This window comes from Mchenga conophoros, linkage group LG1 (assembly GCF_057382185.1).
Source record: "Mchenga conophoros isolate Kocher_MC1m ecotype Shallow Benthic linkage group LG1, M_conophoros_male_GT1.1, whole genome shotgun sequence".
Lineage (NCBI taxonomy): Eukaryota > Metazoa > Chordata > Actinopteri > Cichliformes > Cichlidae > Mchenga > Mchenga conophoros.
The window spans coordinates 8,348,540-8,373,864 of NC_140526.1; the positions used below are offsets into that span (position 1 = coordinate 8,348,540).

The 25,325-nt window shown below is 38.9% G+C and overlaps 3 protein-coding genes across 4 annotated transcripts in view; 1 reads left to right on the forward strand and 2 right to left on the reverse strand.

The window, feature by feature from the left end:
• Positions 1-3,732, reverse strand: part of LOC146582861 (semaphorin-7A-like) — a 17,011-nt gene extending 13,279 nt beyond the window's left edge. Inside the window, exons 1-6 of the mRNA XM_085246174.1 lie at positions 3,456-3,732; positions 1,163-1,290; positions 1,010-1,048; positions 811-909; positions 433-520; positions 51-167 (exon numbers count right to left, since the gene is read on the reverse strand). Of these exons, the coding sequence (XP_085102300.1) occupies positions 51-167; positions 433-520; positions 811-909; positions 1,010-1,048; positions 1,163-1,290; positions 3,456-3,552 (568 nt within the window). The 5' untranslated portion in view covers positions 3,553-3,732. The remainder of the gene's footprint in view (positions 1-50; positions 168-432; positions 521-810; positions 910-1,009; positions 1,049-1,162; positions 1,291-3,455) is intronic.
• Positions 3,655-5,042, forward strand: LOC146582862 (uncharacterized). The gene is made up of 3 exons (XM_085246511.1): positions 3,655-3,981; positions 4,068-4,185; positions 4,317-5,042. Exons 1-3 carry the CDS (start codon positions 3,880-3,882, stop codon positions 4,418-4,420), a joined length of 324 nt encoding a protein of 107 aa, XP_085102637.1. The 5' UTR covers positions 3,655-3,879; the 3' UTR covers positions 4,421-5,042.
• Positions 5,026-19,972, reverse strand: LOC146582863 (semaphorin-7A-like). Of its 2 annotated transcripts, XM_085246305.1 has the most exons (14): positions 19,734-19,972; positions 17,723-17,853; positions 17,563-17,613; positions 17,376-17,474; positions 15,694-15,802; positions 15,363-15,470; positions 15,121-15,263; positions 14,840-15,018; positions 14,429-14,534; positions 13,889-14,084; positions 12,061-12,173; positions 11,725-11,870; positions 10,899-10,960; positions 5,026-7,976 (listed from the first exon to the last, which is right to left on the reverse strand). In XM_085246305.1, the coding sequence occupies exons 1-14, from the start codon at positions 19,831-19,833 to the stop codon at positions 7,654-7,656; spliced, it is 1,866 nt and encodes a 621-aa protein (XP_085102431.1). In that variant the 5' UTR covers positions 19,834-19,972; the 3' UTR covers positions 5,026-7,653. The 2 variants fall into 2 exon arrangements, with proteins under 2 accessions (XP_085102431.1, XP_085102513.1); XM_085246387.1 differs by lacking the exon at positions 17,723-17,853 and having other exon boundaries at positions 19,734-19,965.
• Between the last annotated feature and the right edge of the window lie 5,353 nt (positions 19,973-25,325).

Here is a 25,325-nt window from a genome sequence, read left to right on the forward strand (position 1 = left end):
ATGTGATTTCACTAAATAAGGTCTCTGTGGCTCTAACTTTATGAAAATACCTTTATGGTGGTTCTTTGGCCCCACTTCTGCTTTACCAAATTTGTGAATGCCAACAGATTCAACAGATCCATCAGATCCAGAGCGTGTTATGTAGAGATCTGTACTTTGTTCAGATTCTGGAACAAACAGTGGCAAATTGACGTTTTATAGGGATGTACAAACAGGGAGAAACTAGTTCAATATTATAGTAATAGGGAGAAGAAGCAACCTTTAAAAGGGACTTATTTAAATAAAAGATGTTAGTAGTTTTGACAAAAGTACAGACTTTCTGTAAACACACAAGAAGGATTAAAATTACAGACTCATAGAAAAAGGTGAATGAGGAAGGAGGGATTCATCAGCAGATTTATTCAAAAGCATCTTGTGTGTAAAAAAACTCACCTGCAAGGGCCGACAGGTCACCCTCCTTTATGTTAAATGAGCTTATATCTTTTATATCCTTGCATATCGGTGACTGCTCTGCCAAATTCTATTAAAAAGAAAGAACAGTTTATCTTAATGTATCCCAACTAATGTACATCACAGATGATAAACATGTATAGCCAACACCCTGTATCTAACAGATAGTTCAAAAAAATTATAAAGCAAAAACAAATATGGCTAAACAGGAAGTGCTGTGATGTATTTGCTTTGTTTGCAGAAGAGGGCTGTTTCAATTAAACCAGAAGTAGCTTCGCTTAGTATCAACCCTGAGCAGAAACAACACAACTACCAGTTCCCAGTATTATATCAGTTCTCTGTCACAGTACTCTGTCCTACCGAGTTACAGCAAACTGTTTCATCGTCAGTGGTTCCACACACAAACAACTGGTTAGCATCTTCCATAAGGTGGGCCAAAGTGATGTTATAGCTGCAATTCTAAATAACAAGATTGTTGTTAGATTTTTTGAGTGTTCAAACAATACAATTTAACAAACTACTTAATTTTGCTCTGTTTATCTGTTCACTGCTTACTTACATCACTGTTGCAATTCTCCAACCGCATATGTCTTTGATTCTGTGGAAATACATAATGCATGACTATTACTTTCCCATGATATTAATATGAAGATCCATTTATTTCAGAGCATTCAATACATTAATTTAGTGTGATTATACAGCTATGTTCTACCTTTTTCTGGTTTTTAATGTAGGTATTCAGGTATGTTTTTCCAACAGCTAAGACAGTGTCCGGTTGCTCTTTTAGAAAAATCCGCACCGGTGGATCATGAGGAAGATCTAACCTATTCATTGCAGCTTCTAGAATTAAGAATAAAAAACAAACAAACATATATTAAAGGATAAACACAGCCAATGATGTAAAATTGCCAAGCACAGCACAAGGACAAAATGTTACTGTACACATGTTTATACATGAATAACCTGTTCTCAGTCCGTCTGGTCCTGCCTGGAACATCTCCCAATATCTATAGCATGTACCACAATGAGGCTCAACAGTTAACCCATTTATGTAGTATAGTGCTGCCACTAAAGTCATATATTTTTTGTTTTTAATTATTTTTTTCCCGTCATCCTGAGAATGAATCCTAAACCCTTTGGGGATCCATTTTTGTTACTTTGTTACGCCCTCACCCACATTACAGAAATCAGAATGTGAGAGTTTTAGGTTTTTACTGTAATAAACTTGCTAATATAAGCTTTTAGTTATAAATATTACGTTTATTCTGTGTTTAAAGGTGAAGGTTTTCTTTTTGTTTCAAACTATTACTTTTGTAATCTGAGAAGAAAAGTACACATCAGCAGATGTTAGTGCTTACTGAAAGTACAGGGCGTTGACCTGATGTTAATCAACTGACTGAAGCAATTTTTTGGTTTGCACACTTTTACTGAGAAAGTCAGTGTGCTTTATAAGCTAAATTACTTCTTCTACCTGCAGCAATGACGGGGCTTTCTGAAAAATGTAATCAAAAGAGCAATGGTCTCATACGAAATAAAATGATATAAATGTTAATATTATATAATATATTAATTAGCTAAACCCAGTATGAACTCTATCAAACCCCTGAAACTGGAGAAGCTAAATGGAATTCAGTGTAAGTGTCAAAACGTGGTGAAAAAGTCAATAATTAAACTTCCACTAATTGAAACCCTAACGTCTTTATTCTTTTACATGCCTTCCTTTGTACATAGAACCTTTTAAACATTTCTTTAAATGGATGCAACTCTTTATTTCATGGGACACTTGACCAGCAAACAATGTTATGAAAATATAAATTAAAGCAACAACACATAAATATAGGAAATTAGAACAAACAAAGAACATTATCAAAGTCCAGCTTAGTAACACAATTTGCACTCTGCAGCTACAGAATTCTTTATAAGTGCTTTGGGCTCAAACACACTTGTCCCATAAACAGGAAGCAAATAAGACTTTGATGTCCGACCAAGTTGTAGAATTTGGGCACCCAGCATAAGCAGCAAGTGATAGCAACTTACATAGATAAGAAGGAAATGTATCAACATGGCTTTGGCTTTCTTACCACGATTGAGCAACTTCGTGGTATACAATGATGTCTGCAGCTGTTCAAAAACAGCCAGACGTTCCTCAAGTTTGACTCAGAAGAGCCTAAAACATCTGTGTAAAGATTCTCTTTACATGTTAACATAGCATTCCAGGTGTTATTTGCAAGTATAGAAGAAAAAACTAAAGAACAGGGGGCCTAAAACTGAACAGCGTAGGAGTCTTTCTGAAAAAACCAGGAAACTTAACGTCTGTCCATCCAAAGCCACGTGTAGACCCTTTTTTAGGGGTGCACAACCACCCCCTAAATTTCATCATATCGTCCCTAAAGATAACTTTAGCATAGGTAGTAATAATAATGCAGTTTTAGTATTATATTCTGACATTGTATTCTAATATTATGTTAACAGTGTGCCTTATCATTATTAAATAAGACTTTTTTTGCAACAGCTGGAGAGACGAACATGAAGATATTTCATGACAAGTATCAGTGTTGGAGACTTAAAACACACTTTACCTGAAACATCCCAAAAGTGCAAACTATTCTCATAATACGGAGACATTGCTGGGGGCGCTGTCATCAAGTGATTGCTTATGTAGCCCCCCAATAATGTAAAAATATACATTTATGTGCATTTTTTTCTATATAGCGTCAGAGATTATTAGGCAATGATGATCTTCTGAGCCATATGTATGGTGGACACACACTTTAACGGGATTGAATAATACCTACTGTACTTTTGAAAGGAATATGTCGTGTTTTTGTCCTGAATCACAATGATTCATATTGATTATAGTCATAGACTATAGACTTTAATAGACGTAAAGTATGCCAGGAAGTCACTTAACATGATTGAGAAGATTTTCCCGATTTTCGGCTTTATGACTCATGTTTACACTATGTTTTATCTTAGCTAAAAAGAGGAAAAAAAACATTTCCTACCTTTCTCTGTGAATATCATCCTCGGAGAACGATCGTTTCCCACAGCCAGACAACAAATGTGTAAAAAAAATAGACATGCCACTAATGAGAACCTCATCTTCCAGATCTCCAGGCACGATATTATAAGATGGATCTAATAGTTAGTGATGGGACGTTCTGTATCGAGGCTTCGACGCTCGTGTCGAGAAATGGAGGGGGCGTTTCCGCGATGCGCGTATCGAGGCTTGCTTCATTTATGGGAGGAGCTGAAAATGATGACGTCCGAAGCCTCGCTGCCCGGCTGTACCACGTGACTGGTTCATGAAGTGGTTCGAACTTTGCCACGAGATATGACAGCGATATAGACCCCCCAGACTTCATTCAAAATGTGGGTGTTTGATGGAGAGTTGCGGTTAGTGAGAGTTTGGAGACAGTTTGGAGGTTTATGAGAGTGAGGAGAGAAAGTCAGGAGAGAATGGAGCCAGCTAAGAAGAGGAGGATGTCCTCCCCTGTGTGGGAACATTTTGATTTTATTCCTCCCAGCAAGGTATGTAACTTTCTACAGAAGATGTATTGTCATGATACTGATGGTGCAATACAATTTATGTTAAGCTGTCTTGACTTTTGTACAAGGTGAAGTGTTTTCTATGTGCCAGGGAGCTGGGATATAACAACAACACCTCATCCATGCTTAGGCACTACAGAGCTTTGCATGAGAATAAGGGGAACACCGATTGTGGAGCAAGACCAGGTGAGCCATCAAATGCCATGATAATATAGCATGCAGTAATGTTACTAAATGATATAACGATATTATACAACTGTAATAAGTTACGTGTGTGATATTTATATTTGTGCTTTGTCTTTATTGTCTTTCTTCAGGAGAACAATCTCCAATAGATGAAGACCTGGTTAGCATGGTGATTGAGGACTCCCAGCCATTTAGCATTGTGGAGGATGCACATGTGACGACTGATAAACGTTAAAGTGAAATCTTAACAAAAGGATGCATGAATGTGACAGGTGAGACCTGGGTCTGGGAACCGCCCCTGGTAGGCGGGGCTGGGTTTTTCCTTATATGAGCACAGGTACAGGTAGAAAACTTGTAGTGGACTCCGCCACCTCTTAGTGAAGGGGTAAATAAGTAGTGAAGTAAGGAATGCGTTACCATATTGGAAAGCCAGTCTGATTAGACTGAATGCAAAGTGGAAATGCCTTAAACAACTGTTTGTTTGTTTTTCGCATTGCTTGCTTATGGCCTCAGTTAGTCCAAAAAGACGATGACGCGGGGACCTTCTTGTGATGGTCAGGTCTCCTTGGTTTTTCAGTCTGATCTGTCCCTCTTTTGCAATGTTCTGCTTGAGAACAACAAGGTGATGGACTTCTTACAGACCTCAGTAACTGATGAGTGACTGATAGGAAAGGTTACCTATCAATTTGCTATCGTGGTGGCTATGCTCAAATATTATATGTATAGCAAATCCACCTTCACTACATGAAACATATTTTTTCATTAACTAGTGTTAAAGTAATATTCTGTTATTAGAATCAGCATACTTTATTAATCCCTCGGGAAATTACGTGGGTTACAGTTGCTCCAATACAGTAACAGAAACAGACGAGACTATTTAACAATACAATATGTTACAGATTTACAAATGTAGGAAATTGCACAATATAGACAAATCACTCAATAATAAATATCAATGATTTACTGAGGTATTTATGAATTAATATCAAGAATATTCACAGCAACATTACTGAGTAGAAAAGAGTGTGTGCAAAAAGGGTGTAACTATTGCAGTGTTTACATTGTATTAGATAGAGGAGTTGTACAGGGAGATGGCCACGGGCAGGAATGGTTTCCTGTGTCGTTCAGTGGTGCTTTTTGATCATCTCAGTCTCTCGCTGAACGTGCATCCCCACAACATTACTGGCCTTGCGGATCAGTTTATTTAGTCTGTTGGCATCAGCAACCTTCAACCTGCTCCTCCAGCATGCAACAGCATAGAGGATAGCACTGGTCAAAGCAGACTCATAGAAAAATCTTTATCTTTCTTAATGTAACAGTGCCATCCACAGCCTGGTTTGTGAAAGGAAGTGTTAGTGTTCGCACACTTACTGCACAACCTCATTAATAGTTTAATGTTTCTATCTGTATATACTATGAGCACTATATGCAGTTTACTTAAGTGGGTTTCTGCTTTTGCTGACACTTTAAAAAACGAAATAAAAACATTGTAAACCTATAAGTGTTCTGATTTTTTTTTTCCCCAAGTAGCTTCAGCTAAAACTTTCTTTTGGAAAGTTCTGCTGTAATCGAACTTCTTCTATTCAATTCAATTCAATTCAATTCAATAAAACTTTATTGATCCTGAAGGTTGACCCCGAAGGAAATTGGGTTAAGGCTGCCGACCTTTGCCAGCGCCATCTTACCCTTCTGACCATACATACATGACACAAACATCACATGGGGAAGACAGGTCAGAGGTATAACAATGGAAAATGCACAACATGAGGAAAGATAAGGAGAAAAAAATAACTCCCCCCAGACTGAGCTCCAACAGGGAGATCAGTTTGAGAACAGAAAAAAACACCTCTGTACATAGCACATGAAAAAAAAAAACCCTCTTAATACACCAAAGAAACACATGACAAGCAACAGGGGTGGGTAAAGGGTGAGACACAGCCAATGTACACAGTGCATCCGGGCCTGCAGCATAAGCGCTGGTCTCCTTGATCCACCGTCAGCATCGGAGGGGAATAAGCGTCGAAGGCGTTTGGAGGGGGAGGGGGGATGAGTGTACATCTGCATGTGTATATATGTCCAGAGTTCAGCTGAGACAGTGTCCTTCGCCCTGCCAGGCTAAGTAAACAGTCTTCCAGCTCCGTTTAGCTGTGTGCTCAGTGTGTCCTGTGCTTCTCCAATAAAGCCTAGTTAGTTCCTAGTTTCTCCTGAATGACTCCTAATCTGCCTGGCACATGTGCTCCATAACAACACCATGCTAAAGGTTTGTCTAAAATAGACCACTATATATATAAAAAAAAAAGGGTTTGCTATCATTGTGGATCAGCACTAGCATGAATGCAGATGAAAGATGTGAGGTGCCAAAATAACCCTTTTCTTTATGGATGTTAACCAGGAGGTTCACATGGTAATGGTCTGTGTTTATATTGTGAGAGGTGTTTATTCACTTTATGGAGAATGAGACCCATCAGCGCGTTTTTTGTGGTAACATGTTTGGACTTGTTTATCATCAGACACTAACATGAGAGACTTTGAAAAAGACAGACGCATGTTGTAAACATTTGCAGTTTATTTCCTTTAGTTTATATGTTGAAAAGATGGTTGAGATGTTTAGATGTGGTATTTTTTTGGACTCGCGTAACTGCAAAAATGTGATAAATTAAATCTCTTTTTGTTTTGTTTGTAGCTTCATTTGTACTGCCAGGTTAAGGATTTGAAAAGCAGCAACTTGCTTGCTATCCTAAAGCACTGTGAGGTCAAAAGTCTTACCTTTCTACTTGGAATTTATGATCAGGTTTCACTCAAAAATAGGGGAAAAGTGTCTGAGTGTTTCTTCTCTTTATTAACCGAACTCTGAACAAACAGAAACTGGGTCAGTGTTTGGAAATCTACATGAGCTAAGACACATGGCCGGAAATTTATAACGTGCACTGTGTACATTCTGGCAGAATTTCAAATTACAGGAAACAGATGCAACAGTTACAGGAAAGAATAAAAAAAAGGAATCAATCAATATTGATTGACATGCGTGCATGTACTGCATGCAACACTGCAATTAATTTCTAAAAATTACCACAGACAGCATTTTATACCATTGAACTTCAGCTTTTAATACTGTCAACAAGCCTGAGTCCAACTGATATTCAATATATTTTTTCCATAAGAAGAAAAAAATGAATGAATTAGCCCCTCAAAAAAAGAAAAGCTTTGGAGCGTGGCTGTATAACTGCAGTTTGTTTTTTAATCTATCTCTCTTACACACGCTAATGAATGCATTGGTGGCAATTGATCTCATCCAAGGACATTTGCGAAACCAGATATCAAAACTCTACAATAATGGCTTGCTCTACATCCCGAGCTGCAGCTCAAAGTATTAGAAGTAATAGAGTTTTATTTTAGTTAAAAAAATAAAAATAAATTAAAGAATAATGAATTTTTTTTTTATAGTATCACAACTCTGAGGAACTAACATCACAACATCTGAATCAGAACCACCATGAGACAAACCCAGATCATTGGCTTTGACTGTAAACCAACCACCTTGTTCACTAGCTGTAGTTGGTACTGTGCCAGGATTTTCCTGTAACCCATTTCCTCTGATACACAGGTATGAGTTCCTTCCTGCTCAGGTCCCATGCTGTTGATCAAATAAAGGCAATGATCTGGCTTCCCGATGCAAGATGAAGAGTTTTGAAGGTGGTGCCAACTGTACTGAGCATGACGGGAGGATACTGGGCATTGCAGAAAATGCTTTGCGTGAAATCTGACAACATCTTTTTCTGGATTTGGAAATTCTGCGGAAAAAAACACAAGAACGCCCATTTAGCTTAGCCATGTTTTTGTTTTACATCTTTTTTTTTTTTTAATTTCTGATTTCTTCTCACAAATCCAGTGCACTAAGCTCTTTGGGAAAATGGTTGAAACCTTTTTTTTAGGAAGCAATAGATAAGCCATCAGATTGAAAATGTATCAGTAAAAACCTTTCAAATGTCTCATTAAAAGTTTTGATAGTGTCAGAAATTTAATATAACCATGTGACTGCTGCTAAAACCCACATCTACATTCCAACCAATAGGAAAACAACATGAAAGAGAGCATATCGTGAAAAAAAGAAGACAAAAAAAAGAAGACAAACCAAGATTTCTTCCAGTTGCTGGAATGCATTCACAATAATAATAATAATGGATTGCATTTATATAGCGCTTTTTGAGACCCTCAAAGCGCTTTACAATACCACTATTCATTCACTCTCACATTCACACACTGGTGGAGGCAAGCTACAGTTGTAGCCAAGCTACAGTTGTAGCCACAGCTGCCCTGGAGCAGACTGACAGAAGCGAGGCTGCCACACATCACTTTCACTCAAGACCAGGTTCAGAGGCAAATGAGGAGGCAAGGTTGCTGGACCAGATGGACTGAGTCCCCGTGTCCTCAAGGCCTGTGCCCCCCAGCTTTGTGGAGTCTTTCATAAACTGTTCATGTTGAGTCTGAGTGTGCAGAGGGTCCCAGTGCTGACCCCCAGGATTACAGGCCTGTGGGCACTGACCTACCACATCAAGAAAATCCTGGGAAGACTCATCCTGGACCTACTCCGACCCATAGTCAGACCACATCAGAATCCCCTTCAATTTGCTTACCAGTCCTTACTCGGAAATGAGGACGCCATCATCTCTACCTGCTCAATCGTGTCTACACCCATTTGGACCAGCCAGCGAGTGCTGCATAGGTCATGTTTTTTGACTTTTCCAGTGCATTCAACACCATCAGGCCGACCTTCCTGGGTGATAAACTAACAGCAATGCAAGTGGATGCTTCTCTGGTGTCTTGGATTTTTGATTACCTGACAAGAAGACCACAATATGTGTGGTCTCATTGTGTCTGACAAGGTAATCAGCAACACAGGGGAAACAAAAGGGACTGTCCTCTCCCCCTTCCTCTTCACCCTCTACACCACAGACTTCAGCCACTGCACAGAGACCTGCTATCTCCAGAAGTTTTCTGATGACTCTGCAGTGGTTGGATGCATCAGCAGGGGTGATGAGTCAGAGTACTGCGCTGTGGTCGACTCCTTTGTCATGTGGTGTGAGCAGAAACATCTGCAGCTCAACATGGGAAAGACCAAGGAATTGACTGTTGATTTTAGGAAGACCAGAAAACCCTTGACCCCTGTTTCAATCCATGGGGTCAACGTGGACATATAAATACCTTGGAGTACACATAGACAATAAAGTGGACTGGGTTAAAAACACTACTGCACTTTATAGGAAGGGCGAGAGTCGTCTCTATTTTCTGAGGCGGCCGAGGTCCTTCAACATCTGTCGGACAATACTCAGGATTTTCTACAAGTCTGTTGTGGCCAGTGCTATCCTCTATGCTGTTGCATGCTGGGGGAGCAGGTTAAGGATTGCTGATGCCGACAGACTAAATAAAGTTATCTGCAGGGCCAGTAATGTGGATATGGAGCTGGACTCTCTTAAGGTGGTGTCAGAGGGGCGAAAGTTTTTCCAAGATAAAGACAATGTTGGATAATACCTCCCACCCACTCCATGACACGCTGGCTAGTCACAGGAGCACGTTCAGTGAGAGACTGAGATTACCAAAAAGCACCACTGAACGACACAGGAAATCATTTCTGCCTGTGGCCATCTCCCTGTACAACTCCTCTATCTAATACAATGTAAACACTGCAATAGTTACATCCTTTTTGCACACACTCTTTTCTACTCAATAATGTTGCTGTGAATATTCTTGATAGTTATTTATAATTGCATCTGTCAACCCTGGATATTTATTATTTGGTGATTTGTATATATTGTGCTATTCCTTGTATGTTAACATATTGTATTGTTAAATAGTTCAGTCTATTTTTGTTAATGTTACTGTGCTGGAGCAGCTGTAACCCACATAATTTCCCGAGGGATTAATAAAGTGGTTGCTGGAGTACTTTTCTATGCTGTGGTGTGCTGGGGGAGCAGCACAGCAAAGAAGGACTCATCCAGGCTGGAGAAACTGATCAGGAGGGCTAGCTCTGTGGTCGGCATGAAGCTGGACACTCTGGTAACAGTGGCAGAGAAAAGGACACTGAAAAAACTGCTGGACATTATGAACAATGCTGGGCATCCTCTGCACACGGCCATTAACAACCAGAAGAGTCTGTTCAGTGACAGGTTGCTTCTCCCCAAGACAAGAACTAACAGACTTAAAAACATCTTTGTCCCACACGCCATCAGACTGTTTAACTCCTCTCTGGAGGGGAGAGGGAGGGGAAACAGGAGGACAAAGGAGGGGGGAACAACTAAGCTGTAGTGCCTCTTCACTTCACTGTGCAATACCTTTTGTGCAATACTTTTGTTAATAGTCAACGGTGCAATAGACTCCATACTTGAAATGTGCAATTCACTTGTATTTTCATTTTTATTCCTATTTATTCTATTTATCCCCTTCGTATATTTTATTTATATATGTATCTGTATTTATATATGTGTGTGTGTGTGTGTGTGTGTGTGTGTGTGTGTGTGTGTGTGTAACTTCTGTCGGTGCTGTGCTTTTGGAAACCGAATTTCCCAGAGGAACCCACCCGAGGGATTAATAAAGTTTTATCTTATCTTATCTTATCTTATCTTATCTTATCTTATCTTAAAGTATGCTGATTCTGATATATCTATCAGATAGTTTGGGGCTCTGTCCAAATTTTACAGGTGCATGAATTTAAATACCTTTTTCAGCGTGTTCGTGACAGATGGCTAGGTTCCCAGTGGCTGCATCATGCCATATCCCACTGCAAAACATAGTGTATGTTTACATTAGACAGTATGTAACCAACATCCTGGCAGTTGATAGAAAACTAACATTTACAGGAACCCACAGGAACCTTACTCCTCCCAAGTATATCCCTTTAAATTAATTGAAATTATGCTGAAGTATCTTGACTTGCATCAGCTTTAGTTAGTTGAACAAAAAAGCCTAACACCCGTTGGGTGATAACTGGTTGTTACACAGTACACTAGCTTTTCATAAAGCAGTAGAGCTGTACTACAGTAGGACAAATTCATAAACAAAAGCTCCAATGAGTGTCAGTGAGTGTTGAAATATTGATAACATGATTTACGGGACATTGTATTTCCTAAGTGCTGCTTCATCCTTGATGAAGTGTGCAATGATTCATCCATCAAGCTTTGTCAGGTGGTGCAACACCACTGGCAAAAAGTAAGCTAATAATGTTGCATATTATGTACACATTTCAGGGCGTGCTAGTATGACGTTATAGGATGTGAATCACACCTGTGTATGAATCAAGAGGAGTGTTTGAATACTAAGGAACATTGTTTTTATAAATATGACCATCTTTTACAATGTACATGATCTTGCAACCTATGGTGGTAACATTGGTAGGTTCTTAATAATGTTTGTATTAGTAAACATTACATTTTTATTTCAGCTTGCTGTTAGAAAAATGTAAGGCTACTTCATGCAATCTTTGGTTGCGAAGAATTATTCTGCATATTCTCCAGATATGAGTTCCATAAAGCTCTGAGGTCTTACTTTGTGTCACGTATGCACTGGGTGCCATCCCAGCCACAGTAAGGATCTCTGGATAACATACAGTCCTGGCAGGTATCTCCATACTGGGAGCAGTCTGCTACATCAAGTTGGACCAGTTGACTTCCATTGTTCACATACAGCTTTTTCTGTAACGATGGACAAGTTTTCTTAATGTACTCGGCCATTTCTAAACAAAAACAAAAAACTCCACTGGAGTTAATTTACAGATCTAAGTTTGATGTTCCTTTTCAGGAGCATCTAAGTTGTTTTCCATACTCACACACCTATATGGTTTAGTGGAGGATATATTGTTCTGTAGGGAACACTGGTACTCACAGAAGATGGGTGAAGGATGAAGCTGATCTGTTCTGTGTAGTTGAATGGTCGAAACTCAGCAATGAGAAAGGTATCATTTTTATTGTGCAATACTTTATGAATTCCTCCATTGTCTGCGGAAAACCACAAAAAGAAGCAGGGATGATACTAAATATTAAAACCCATCTAAATTAGAGATGGCACGATACCACTTTTTTATGTCCGATACCGATACCGATATCATAAATTTGGATATCTGCCGATACCGATATGAATCCGATATAGTGTTTTTTAATCAACAAAACTGTTTTTTAAATATCTTGCTGCATTTTGTATAAGTTCATACTCAAGTTTAAAACAACAAGTACACTAAAGCTATTCTGTTATACCTGTATGCAAAAAAATATATTTCATAGTTCAGCAATACTGATCAATCTAATAAACTTAAACCTACACCATCCTCCCTATTCTGGTATTTTAAAGAGTACTTAGCATAAATATTAAGCAACCTAACTAATAGGGTTCCAACTCCCAGCAACAACAAAAATAAATAAATAAAAAATAGGGAACCACCCCTCACGCTCCACCTCATGATGCTTAATCGACGTAATCAACCTTAATTTGATGCAGTGTGAAAAAAAATGCACAGAAATCAATTATTTTTCAAGAAATATTAAATAGATTCAACATCTTTCTTCAACAAAATTGCAGACTGCACAGATGGTACCTTCCCAAAGGAAAAAGTACTATAGCTTACTAGGGTATATATATTAGACTTAATAGTTACTATATACAGTAATTGACTTCTATTCATTTTACATCAAATTAAAACTTTGGGTGTCAGATAATTATTTATTAAAAGCTAGACATTTTAAATGAGAATAAGAAAGAAAAGTATGTCTTTGTGCCCCCTTTTCCCTGTTAATGCCCTATCGGCCCCCCTGGCTAAACTTTGCTAGATCCGCCCCTGCACAGTTACCAGCGTCAGCTACGTAGAAAAAGATCCTCGAGTAGAAAGTAATATTAAATACATTCTAACAATAGCTGATCAAGCTTAAACGTGCTGCTGTTGTTCAGCCGCTGGTTTCCTCTTTCTGGTGCAAAGTGGGCCAAAAGCAAACTAGAGACACGGACTCGCGACAGAAAAGCCGATCAGCTGATCGTTAAGCAGTTTCATGATTGAAGTAGCAGCAGGAGAGCGAGAGGCAGTCGCTTGTTAAGCTTAACGCAGGAATGCTTTACAAACATTCAGAGATGGACTTACACACTTGCTTTACTTCTCTCGGGGTAACTTTGTCGGAGATGAAATGCCGGGTTGCTAGCGAAGCTCCACATGCTATCCAGACCACGACAGGTCCCGCATGCCACAGCCGCTCTATCAGGTGATGCATACTGCTCCGACATGCTAACGTTCTGAGGTGAGTTACGGCGTGTTGCAAGTTTTGTGAGGTGCTTTCGTGATATTTAATGGATCGGATTACATTTTTTATTTTTCTCCGATATCCGATCCAGTAATTTAGGTCAGTATCGGACCGATACCGATATGTAATATCGGATCGGTCCATCTCTAATCTAAATGCACAAATGCACCTCAGCCACCCCACTCTCTCTCTCTGAGGTTCTGTTAATTTTTGGTCTTCAAACTCAGGTAAACCCGTTGAATAATATTATATTCTTTTAATACATTCATAATTACATGGCTGTGATCACAGCACCTCCCGCATCAATCAAGGAGATTTGGTTACTGCACTATTTTCGCCCTGAGGTATGATCTCAGATATACACAAACATACATTATAGCATATTCTTCTTAGCATTTTTACTACTTCAGATTATTGTTTTTACTCACTTAAAGATAAGAAGATAACAGTGTGGTGACTGGTTCTCCTGTTTGGTGAGCCATCAATTTGGATGTGAGTATAGCTCTGGTGATTGAAGAGAAGAAGGCCAGAGTTTCCCACAGGATGAACCAGCTGCTCCATCTCTGAAGTCTTTTCAATCTTCTTCAGGGTTTCCATTGGAAGCTTGGTGCTATCATCAACGCACTGAAGAAATAAGGTGCTTAACTTAGACTGGCTGAACACCAGATGACTGGTCAATAAGCCTGTAAACCTCTGGTTTACTTTTTCAGTTTCCAAATGACTGTTTTAAAAACAAATCTAAAACCTTTTAATTTAGTTTTTTAATTAATTTAATATCGTAAAGGTGAAAGAAAATATTTAAAAGCTATTTTTCACTCAGTGACTACACTTAACCATTGGTTTAAATTATAATAAAGGGCTATTCTATTCTTGTCTATATACTCCGCCCCCCCAAAAAGGCAGGGATCTTCTTGTGATGGTAGCCGTTATTAAATTTTTCACTTTAGACCAATTTGAATATTCCATACCGTCCTTGGCCTGTCCATCTCAGCTTTTGTGTAGCCTTTGAATGGGGAGTTTGTGAAGATTTTGTCAATGTCTCCTATTGTGTAGATGCAGACAGCACTCATTCCCCTGCAGGGAGACACATTGTAGGTTTGTCTGAGACATTTGCAGCAAAATGAGTAGACTGGTCCAAGGTAAAAAAAAAAAAAAGAGAGAGAGTTGAAAAAGCAGCTGACCACACAGAATGAGAAAATAAGAAACTGGTAGGGAACGGCTTAAAAAGAACAAAGTGTCCTTTTATCATCATGAAAGGATATTGTTTGGAAGTTTGGAAGCAGATGATTCGATTACACAAATAGCTAGTCACAGAAACAGAGTAAATTATAACTATATCATTATTATTAGCATCAAAATAAATATCATCAGAGTCCTACCATTCATTTCTAAAGAGTGCATAAATCTTTGTATCCTGCCATCGATCTGCATCCACAGTGGAAACATCCACCAGTTCAGAGAAATGCTGTTTTCTGTTACGATCTCCACAGAAGAGCCTGGCATTCATTTGGGATGTCCAGGTAAACTGCAAATTGTTCTTGGGACCACCAACATCTGCCTAGAAGCAATGGACAGTCAATCAGTCATGATGTATTTATGTTTATTTAATTTTTAATGTTGGTGGCACTTAATATAAATTTTCAAACTATTTTGGTCTTACCATGCAAACCCGGGTCACAAAGGGGAGCCACATTTCACGGAACAGTCCATTGTCTTTGCTTTTCTCCCTATAGAAGCCATAAAGTCTGTTCTGGGAGGGATCCTCTTCACGTTTGCTGAGCACCAATCCTACATAATGCTGCTCTAAACATTGAAAGACAAAATATTTATTTGAATCCAAACATTTAGAGTGATGTGATTTCACTAAATAAGGTGTCTCTGGCTCTAACTTTATGAAAATACCTTTATCGTGGTTCTTTGGCCGCACTATTGCTTTACCAAATTTCTGAATACCAACAGATTCATCAGATCCAGAGTGTGTTATGTAGAGAGCTGCACTCTGTTCAGAATCTGGAAAAAACAGTTGCAAATGAAGGTTTTATAGGGTTGAATATAATAGCAATAAGAAAAAGAAACAACCTTTAGAATGGATTGAGTTGATTAAAGGATGTTAGTAGTTTTGACAAGAGTACAGACTTTCTGCAAATTACACAATCATTGAAAACAAATGAATGAAATAGCAGGGATTCATCAGGAGATTTATTATAGAGCATCCTCATGTAGAAAAACTCACCTATAAAAACTGATGGTTCACCCTCCTTTATGTTAAATCTTTCTATACCTTCTATTAAGTTTGCGATATTTTCAGAGGAAAGGCACATGGGGGCCTCCACTGTTAAATCCTATAAAAGAAAGCACAGCACATCTTAATGTATGGTCCCCTCAAGATCGGTGGTGACCATGGTGGCCATTTAGAAGTCGGCCATCTTGGATACAACTTTTGTTTTTTCAATGGGAAGAGGGCCATGTGACACATCAAACTTATTGGTAATGTCTCAAGAAAAACAATGGTGTGCTTGGTTTCAACGTAACTTTATTCTTTCATGAGTTATTTACAAGTTTCTCTTTGTTCACAGCCATTGACATGTCAAAGAGGTTAACACGTGAGGAGCGCATCAAAATCATGTTGATATCTGGTGAACGCAGTAACCGGGCCATTGCAGCAGATTTCAATGCAAGACACCCTACGAGACCACCCATCTCCCATGCTACAGGCAGCAAACTGCTTGCTAAGTTTCGTGAAACTGGTTCAGAGTTGGATTTGCCAAAATGTGGACGCAAGAAAACTGTCACTAATGTCCTAGCTTCATTCAGCAAGAGCCCACAGCATAGCACTCACTGCATGTCACTGGAGAGTGGCATTAGTCGAACATCCCTTTGGCGGATTAGCTACTCACAAATGGCACCCTTACAAACTCCAGCTACTGCAGCATCTCAACGAGGATGACCCAGATCGGCGCACAGAATTTGCAGAATGGGCAAAACAAAAATTGCAACAGGACCCTCAGTTCACACAGAAGATTTTGTTCAGTGATGAGGCAAACTTTTATGTGAATGGTGATGTTAACAAACAAAACCACTGCTATTGGTCTGACACTAGCCCACATTGGATGGATCCTTCCAAGGCTGTTGGAACAACAAAAGAGATGGTTTGGTGTGGTATATGGGGACAACGATAGTGGGTCCATTCTTCATCAATGGAAACCTCAAGGCCACTGGATATTTGAAATTGCTACATGATGATGTGTTTCCCTCTTTATGCACTGAAGCTGGCACGTTCCCTGAGTTTTTCCAGCAAGATTGTGCACCACCACATTATGGGTGCCAGGTCCGAGCATTCCTAGATGAACAGTTTCCTGGAAAGTGGATTGGTCATCGTGGGCCAGTTGAAGGGTCATCTGAAGGCAATTGTCTATGGTGTGAAGATATGAGATGTGCAGCACCTGAAACTACAGATACTGGATGCCTGTGCTGGCATTTCTCCTGCGGTGTTACTATCAGTGTGTGAAGAGTGGGAGAAGAGGGTTGCATTGACAATCCAACACAATGAACACATTGAACACATTTTATAAGTGGTCAGAAACTTGTAAATAACTAATGAAAGAATAAAGTTACGTTGAAACCAAGCACACCATTGTTTTTCTTGTGACATTACCAATAAGTTTGATGTGTCACATGGCCCTCTTCCTATTGAAAAAAACAAAAGTTGTATCCGAGATGGCCGACTTCTAAATGGCCACCATGGTCACCACCCATCTTGAGGAGTTTGCCCCCACACATATACTAATGTGCCACAAACAGGACTTTAATATCACCAACCATTCCCATGTCATTACGGTGTATCCATATAAATGGCCCACCCTGTATTTGTGGTGATGTTAACAGTTCTCAATGACAATGATGCCAGTGTCCTACCGTGTTACAGCAAACCCTTTCATTGCCATCTGTTCCACACACAAACAACTGGTTAGCATCTTTCTTCCGGTGGACCAAAGTGATGTTATAGCTGCAATCCTTAAAGACAAGACAAATATTGTTTGTTATATTTCTTCAGTGGTCAAACAATCAAATCTAACCAACTAAATTTGTTTGTTTTACTTACATGTTCACTGCTTATGCTGTTGCATTTCTCCCACTGCATAAACTTGTGGCTCTATGTAGATATATGATGCAGGACTATTACTTTCCCATGATATTATTATGAATATTATTTCAATGATCTCAGTATAATCATTTACTGTGGTTGTACAGATTTCTACTACCGTCTTATGGTTTTGAAAGTTGTAGGTATTCAGGTATGATTGTCCAGCAGCTAAAACAGTGTCTGATTGGTCTTCGAAAAGAATCTGTACAGGTGGGTCATGGGGAAGACTGAACCGTGTCATTGCTTTTTCTAAAAACAAACCCAGCAAAAACAAGAAAAGAAAGATAAAATGTATGAATGTATTATGAGATTCATCAGGTAAACCCATAATGTAGTATCATAAACAACAAGAATGATTTTTCGCCCCTGGAAGGCAAGGAGTATGTCATCAGTTCATTTTATTTATCTGTTTGTTAGTAGTGCAAGATCCACATACCCATAACAGTTTGAGCTGATTAAATTTTGTTGAAAACCAGGTCAAGATCACACCAAATGTGAAAATCTTTATATTACGCACAATTGTTTTTATGGATCCTCTCCAAACTTCACAACAATATACACAACAGTATAGAGGTTGAATAAGTGTTTAGCCTTGAACTTCATTGTTAGTACCCAGTATATACATATATTTGAAATGCTTGATGCATGTTAGTACAGGTCTCCTAAGAATGAAACTCAAACACTTTGGTGATCCTATTTCTGCCATCCCTCTTGCACTTTTTTGTAACTCCAAAAACCATTGGCCTTGTCTTACAGTGAGAATAATAATGATAATCTTATGGTTTTCTTGCATTTTTAAAGGCACATTCTTAACTCTTTCCCACATAAAGATGGCATTTGTAAGCAACAGGTGTCCAAAGATGTATTGTGTCTACTTAAAGTAGACAGTGGTAATCCAGTTTTATTAAGTAAGATGTAAAAAAGCTGAACAAAGTTTTTTCCCACACTACTGTCAATATGAAAGTGACACTGCTTTACATGTCCAGTTACTTCTTCAAAAAGAGGTTTATGGTAGCATTGTTGGTGCTGTTTTGAAAACTTAGCTGAAGGGAGAAAATGAAACCTACCCTCTGCAGTTGTCAGAAGAGTTTACCATTGCTTACATAAACAAAATAACAAGTGCAAAAAGTTTCAGTTAGATGAAGTCTGACACTCTACTAAAATATCACGTTGTTCTGTTAATGTTATACAGATAAACTTTTTTGAAATCTTTATTTAATCATTGAGTCCCTTAGCATTAAAATCGTGGGAGACCTGCCCAAGAAAGCACGTCATGAAAAGATTTCAGAAATATAATAAACGGCAAATAGACTAAAATAAAGTAGAACAAACAAAAACATTTTTTAGAAATAAAAATTGCACTCCACAGAATTCTTCAACTCTTTAACTTTTGAACTCTATCAGGGAGACAAAACCAGTGAGACTGCGTCTTGTAAATGTTACGACGTACGAAGGGCACCCACCATAAGCAGCTGTCTGTGCACGATAAGAAATTACATAGATAAGCAGTTTATCCACTTTGTAAATAACAATATGCTAATGCGTTTAGCTAAACGAAGTCAGTGACGTGCACTGGAGGGTGAAGTAGAGTTTTGTTAATATTGTCAAAACTTAAAGAACTATGATACAGGGACAATGTGTAGAACATAGTCTTCACAGCCATTTCTGTCCAGAAGAGGGTGTGTAAAAGCTCTCTTTGCCTTTATACGTATCATTCCTAATTTCTTTTGTAACTATAGAAAAAATAGAAAATAAAAAAACAACATCTAAATCTAAACCATCATCCTGCCAGTGAGTCCTAACCACTACTCATTGTTGAAAAAATTGTCCACAGACAAACAAAGAAACATTGTAAGGCACAAAGCTGCCTTCTGTCCAACACATCGCCTTGTGGTTAACATGGGCATGTTGTCCTCCTCTGACGATAATGGAACTGCCTAATACGGACTGTACGTTTGAAAGAAAGACTTGATGTTTTTTTCCTGAATCACAATGACCAAGTCATTTAATACATATTCATTCACCTCACTGCATACTTTAAAGCGCTGATAAAAATCCCTTCGCAGTCCCTTTTAACTTTTTAGCATTTGATATCTCATAAATGAAGAAAAATCATTTCCTTTTTTTACCTTTTTCTGTGAAGATCATCCTCGGAGAAGGATCAACGTTCCCCATAGCCAAATTACAGAGATGTAAAAATAACAAATATGTCGCTAATGAGAGCGTCATCTTCGTCGTTACTGTCCAAAACAGTATTTCCGTCCCTAATTACTTGCCCTTCACCTCGATGGAACACATTCTCTGGAAAAAATGCACTCAGGACTTTGGAGAAGTGCATGACAGCTGGGGTGTAGTTTACAGTCAGAGTCTCTTCGCCCGCCCACGGGCACGAGGAAGAGAGGTGTAGACAAACCAACCCTCTGAGCAATCATTTTGTCAGTTGCATAATAAAGTTATCATAGTTGACACAGCTGCTTTATTAATCATTTAGCCTGCCCACAGCTGCATTTTATGATGTACAGTGTAACAGTGCTCATGATATTTAGGGTTAATTTTAATTATGAAGAGATTTCTTACCTTTTTTTCGAACACGTAAACAATGGAGGGCAAACAGTTTGATCATTTCAAATAACTAAAACAACATATGAGTACAGAGGAGTTATTTGAGGAGTTCTCCTTCCTTGTATGTTCCAGCTGTGTGCCACACTTTCTAGACTCTATAACACACACATCCTCTGATATGTCTCCGCTGTCCTCTTTACTCCAGAATAATTTCAGAAATTGAGAGACCCTTCAGATGACACTGATTTCTAGGTCAAATGGGGGACGGTGGAGGAGAAACGAGACAAAAAAAGACGCACAAATTGAAGAAGCGAGAAAGCACAGGTGTATCCACTATTACGTTTGATCCTATTTTCACTTTTTAATTACCTTTACCTGTATGATTGAAGTTAAGCTAAAGCTCACCCCCCCTCCTTTATTTATGCTGTAAAACAGCTTAAACAAGATTATAATACCAACATCATAGTGAAGGACAGATAAGTAAAAATGGTTAACATGAGCCATCTTCCAAAATTCTCCCGTGATCACATGCTATAGATCAGCTGCTCTCGACATGATACAATGCTTTCTTTTATCATATCCTGTTGTGCATCACAATTACTACTTAGCTGCCCCCCCCCCATTTTATTTTTAAATAACAGGTCGAGTTTTTAGAACGGATGCTCTCGCTTAATACTCATATGTGAATAATGCTACTTTGTGTTAAATTTAGTGGTACATTATCAGCATGGCTAATTAACAGTTTCTATCTTCAGCCTTTTTTTTGTAAATTTGCATATTTTGTGGGTTTAAAATGTTTTTTATTTTTTTTTATTTTGTTTGTTTGCAGCCATAACTCATAATTCATTTTCAGAATCAACACCTGCAGTTGCTCTAACATGTATTGTGTTATTGTGTCAGAATACTTTGGATGTCAGACTTCAGTGACACATATCTTGTGGCAAAAGACATATTGATTGATTGATTGATTGATTGGTAATTTATTTCAACATGTGAACAATATGACAGGATTACATGCACTGCTTACAAGTGCTGACCAAATAGAAACCTACAAAATCGCTTCCCCTTCATGAAACACACTCAGCTACCAGAAAATAAGCAGGTGGTTCTGTGTAGCTCAAGCAACTAAAAGGGAAACGAGAGGAAAATCTCAAATTCGAGAAGGACTATGTAAGGTTTTTGGAAAACGTCATCAAAGAACGATCGACTCAAAAGAATCAGAGAATCAGCTGATGCAGCACAGCGGTACTAGATCGATATTAATCAAACAACTCTAGAAGCCTCATTGTTACACAGCTGTTCTGTTCAAACTGGCTTTTGGGACCTGATTTTCAGCGGGACAAAGTGTTTGGGAGTCAAATAATCAAAGTCAACTCCAAAGCATCTAGTGGGCAATTCTGTGGTCAGAATAAGACAAGAACTACAAATAAAAGCAGTGAAAAGCCTTAAAGGATTCTTAAAATAGCATGCAGCAATAAAAGTAGATTCAACAACTCGCCAAAATAGCAAAATAACATGTCAAAGAGAGGAAAAACAGAAGTCGAATGCTTGTAAAATTGGCACAAAGGCCTAGCTTAAAAAGGAAGTAAAAACACTGAATCATGGCAAACTGTCAGGAAGCGAGATGTTGTTCTAGGGGTGAGAGGGCAGTTACCGAACGTTTTCTTATCTCTCAACTTGAAGCATCTAGTAATTCTACCAAAGTGTGGCAGTTACACGTTTGATTTTGTAACTGCCATGGAAAGACTCAACATTAAGGCAAAGGACAACCCATGAATCAAATGAGAGAAGAAAATTCATGGATAATATAAAAACACGATACAAAACCAGAAGGTGGAATCAATCATTTCTCTGTTCGGTTTCACTTGGTCTGTCAAGTTCCTACCAAGACCCATGGAAAAACCTACTGTCCATCCACGTTCCAGTAAATGAAGTTGATTAACACTGTGAGGAGAGTTACAGATGATTTGATGATGACTATGATGATGATGAAGGGCAAAGTTCCCTTAGAGGTGAGAAGATCCAGCAGGGGTCAACGTGAAGCATCAGTATCTGATAGACTTGTAGTCAAGACCGCCTAATCCGAGACCAAGACAAGACCAAGACCAGAGGGTATCGAGACAAAGACAAGACCAAGACCAAGTCGAGACGAGACCAAGACCAAGACAAAAAAGTCTTTAAACTGCAGCCAGATGCTGCTTCGTTTATGGGTGTCAGGCATATTTATGTGTTTTTGCTTTCGCACAGCCCTCCTCACCGCTGTCTACTGTCTCACTCACTTACTCAGAGGACAGATGCACACTCCACTTGACTGTCGCGTCTCTCACCCTCTCTGTTTTTCACATAATGATATTATCCTATATCCTCGCATGTAATTGGACACAATATGGAGGGATTGGAGCATAGCTGAGCCACTGTGTGAGAGCTGAGCAGCGAAAGGAGATTAAGTGAGGGTAGAAATGACTGAAAAATTAATAAGCTCTGTTTTGATTTTTGTTCAAAAAAGAATGACTTCATATAGGAAAAAAAAATATATCACATGCAGGACACCTTAAACTAGGTTTTTAATTAAGCAGCAAGGCAGAAGAACAAAGTCAGGGTTGTATCAAAACATGAGGACTAAACCCCAATTCAACCAGACCCAGAACTGATTCGGAATTAAAACAGGACTACAACAGTTCAAAATCAGGACTACTTAGAACTTAACCAAAGATCCAGAACCAGAATCAAAACTAGATCATAGTAGCACTAAAAATCATCATAGACCTGCACTACCCTTATTTTTTAATTCTACCAAAGTCCACTATTTAGATTCAGAAAAGTTTATATAATTATTTAGCCTTGTTGTGCAAACAAGCCTGCACAACTTAATAAATATAGAATTTGAAAAGTAACAAATGGAATCTAAAAAGAAACACTAGGTACGAGATACATGTTCTGATGAGTTTTGGCAAACAACCATTTGACTAACATGTGTGTCTCACCTGCTCTTGTTCCATCTCTGCTCCTCTCTCTCTCTCTTTGTTTCTCTCTCTCCCTCTTTGTGCTGACAATCAAGCCAAACACCAACATCATCAAATATACAGTTGAAACCAGGGCCCTGTTTCAGGAAGCCGGTTTAGTGGAAAAACTGAGTAAGTATACCCTGAGTTAACGAAAACTCTGGGTTTTCGGTTTCACAAAGCGAGTTCAGATGAAGCCTCAGTGAGTCACTATGACGACACACTCCGTGAAGCTAACCTGCCCCCTAGCAGGTTTACTACAACTAACCCTGACTGTCTCCGCCCCTTTGTCGGAAACCTGACAGTAGGAAGTGCCGGACATGGCGTGCCCCTTCCTTGAAGAGCCAGTAGATCGTGAAGCCCAAATTCTCCGCAGAGCTCTCCGCCGGGAGAGAGTGATCAGAGCGCGTTTGGACATTTTATCATTTCCTGATGATTTTCTGTGTGAACGTTACCGTTTCTCAGCACAATCTATAAGTTATTTGGATAACATCCTCAGGCCATATTTCATTTCATTTCATTTATTTATTCATTTTCAGGCACAACAAATACCTATATTGAACATAAAATACACAAAACAAAAAACAAAACTTGCCTGAAAAAGGAGTGGGACGAAGAAAACTTATTAAATCCCACCCCTATACTCACTCATCAACAAAAAAAAACAATAAACTTCCCGCAGCTACGCCCATCATTGCATACAGACCCATCAACAGCAGATACAAGCATCTAAGCGGCAGCTCGCAACCAACAATTAGAGCCTTCATAACTGAATACAGAATATATAAATTATAAATTGCATTACCACAGGTAACAGGCAGTAATAACTACAAGTAACAAACACACATACATATACATACATATATATCTACACACACAAGTACATATATGTACATACATACGCACATTTTATTTTTTTTATTTTATTTTGGAATCCATACCAGCAATGGTAAGAGGACAGACATTACAGAGCACACTAAAACCCATCATTGAGTATACTGTGACCAGACCAACTGTTTGTAGAGAAATTTAAATCTATGAATATTTTTGCATTGTTTCAATTGTAAACTCAGACTGTTCCAGATTTTATTTATATATTACGCATGTGACACATCGTGGACATCCTCTCAGTTCTGTACATATTATTTGTATTGCACTTCGGTTTTTTGCAAACGGGAGCTTTCTGTATAATATTGGTGACGCTGAGCACGTTTCCAAGGCTACCGTCTGTCGGGCAGTCAGGAATGTTACAGTTGCACTGAAACGTCTCCTGTACCCGTTTGTGGTGTTCCCCGGTCATAGACCCACAAGATTTATCAAAGAGGGATTCCACAAAATTGCAGGTATCAGGATGACCAAAACTTAATTTATGATGTGGTGATACTTGGACTACTACTTAAATTTTACATTTATTTTCACGGTTCCCAGGCGTGATTGGCTATACAGATGGCACTCACATTCCAATCATTGCTCCTTCAGTAAATGAAGGAGACTATGTGAACAGGAAGTCTTTCCACAGCATTAATGTGCAGGTACATAGTTCCCTGTAGCATTTCAAACTAACAAATTATTTCATTATAGTAATGGATGCTAATTTGTGTTCTCTGCACTGTGAAGATCATATGTGATGCTGCCAACATTATCACAAATGTGGAAGCCAAGCGGCCAGGCTCTGTCCATGACTCACAAATATTCCGTGAATGTACACTGAGCACAAAATTTGGACATGGTGAGTTGAGAATACTTTAAAATATATAAAGACCAATTGCTTCAGGGACATTTGAACTGAAGTGTATCCTTCTGTCTTAGGAGAGTTCACTGGCTACTTGCTTGGTGATAGGGGGTATCCATGTTTACCCTATTTGCTTACCCCTTACCCTGACCCTGAACCGGGCCCACAGCAGCGATATAATCTGGCTAATTGCAGGACAAGAGCCAGAATTGAAATGACTATCGGAATGCTTAAGGCCCGGTTCCAGTGCCTGCAAAGACTCAGGGTCACCCCAGAAAGGGCATGTGACACAACATTGCCACAATTAGAGGAGAACACTGTCCTTCTGAACCAAACATCAGCAGTGATCCAAACCATGAACATCCTGACCCTCCCACGGACATACAAGATGGAAGCGCAGTCAGAGACACCATATGTCACAATCA

Excerpts from the sequence above, each read along its gene's own strand:
- LOC146582863 (XM_085246305.1), bottom strand. The coding sequence starts at position 19,833 with ATGACGCTCTCATTAGCGACATATTTGTTATTTTTACATCTCTGTAAT. Across the intron at positions 15,019-15,120 it reads TTGTGACCCGGGTTTGCATG|GCAGATGTTGGTGGTCCCAA; the intron begins GTAAGACCAAAA and ends CATTGCTTCTAG. Across the intron at positions 12,174-13,888 it reads TGTTATCTTCTTATCTTTAA|ACAATGGAGGAATTCATAAA; the intron begins GTGAGTAAAAAC and ends GGTTTTCCGCAG.
- LOC146582862 (XM_085246511.1), top strand. The coding sequence starts at position 3,880 with ATGAGAGTGAGGAGAGAAAGTCAGGAGAGAATGGAGCCAGCTAAGAAG. Across the intron at positions 3,982-4,067 it reads ATTTTATTCCTCCCAGCAAG|GTGAAGTGTTTTCTATGTGC; the intron begins GTATGTAACTTT and ends CTTTTGTACAAG. Across the intron at positions 4,186-4,316 it reads CGATTGTGGAGCAAGACCAG|GAGAACAATCTCCAATAGAT; the intron begins GTGAGCCATCAA and ends GTCTTTCTTCAG.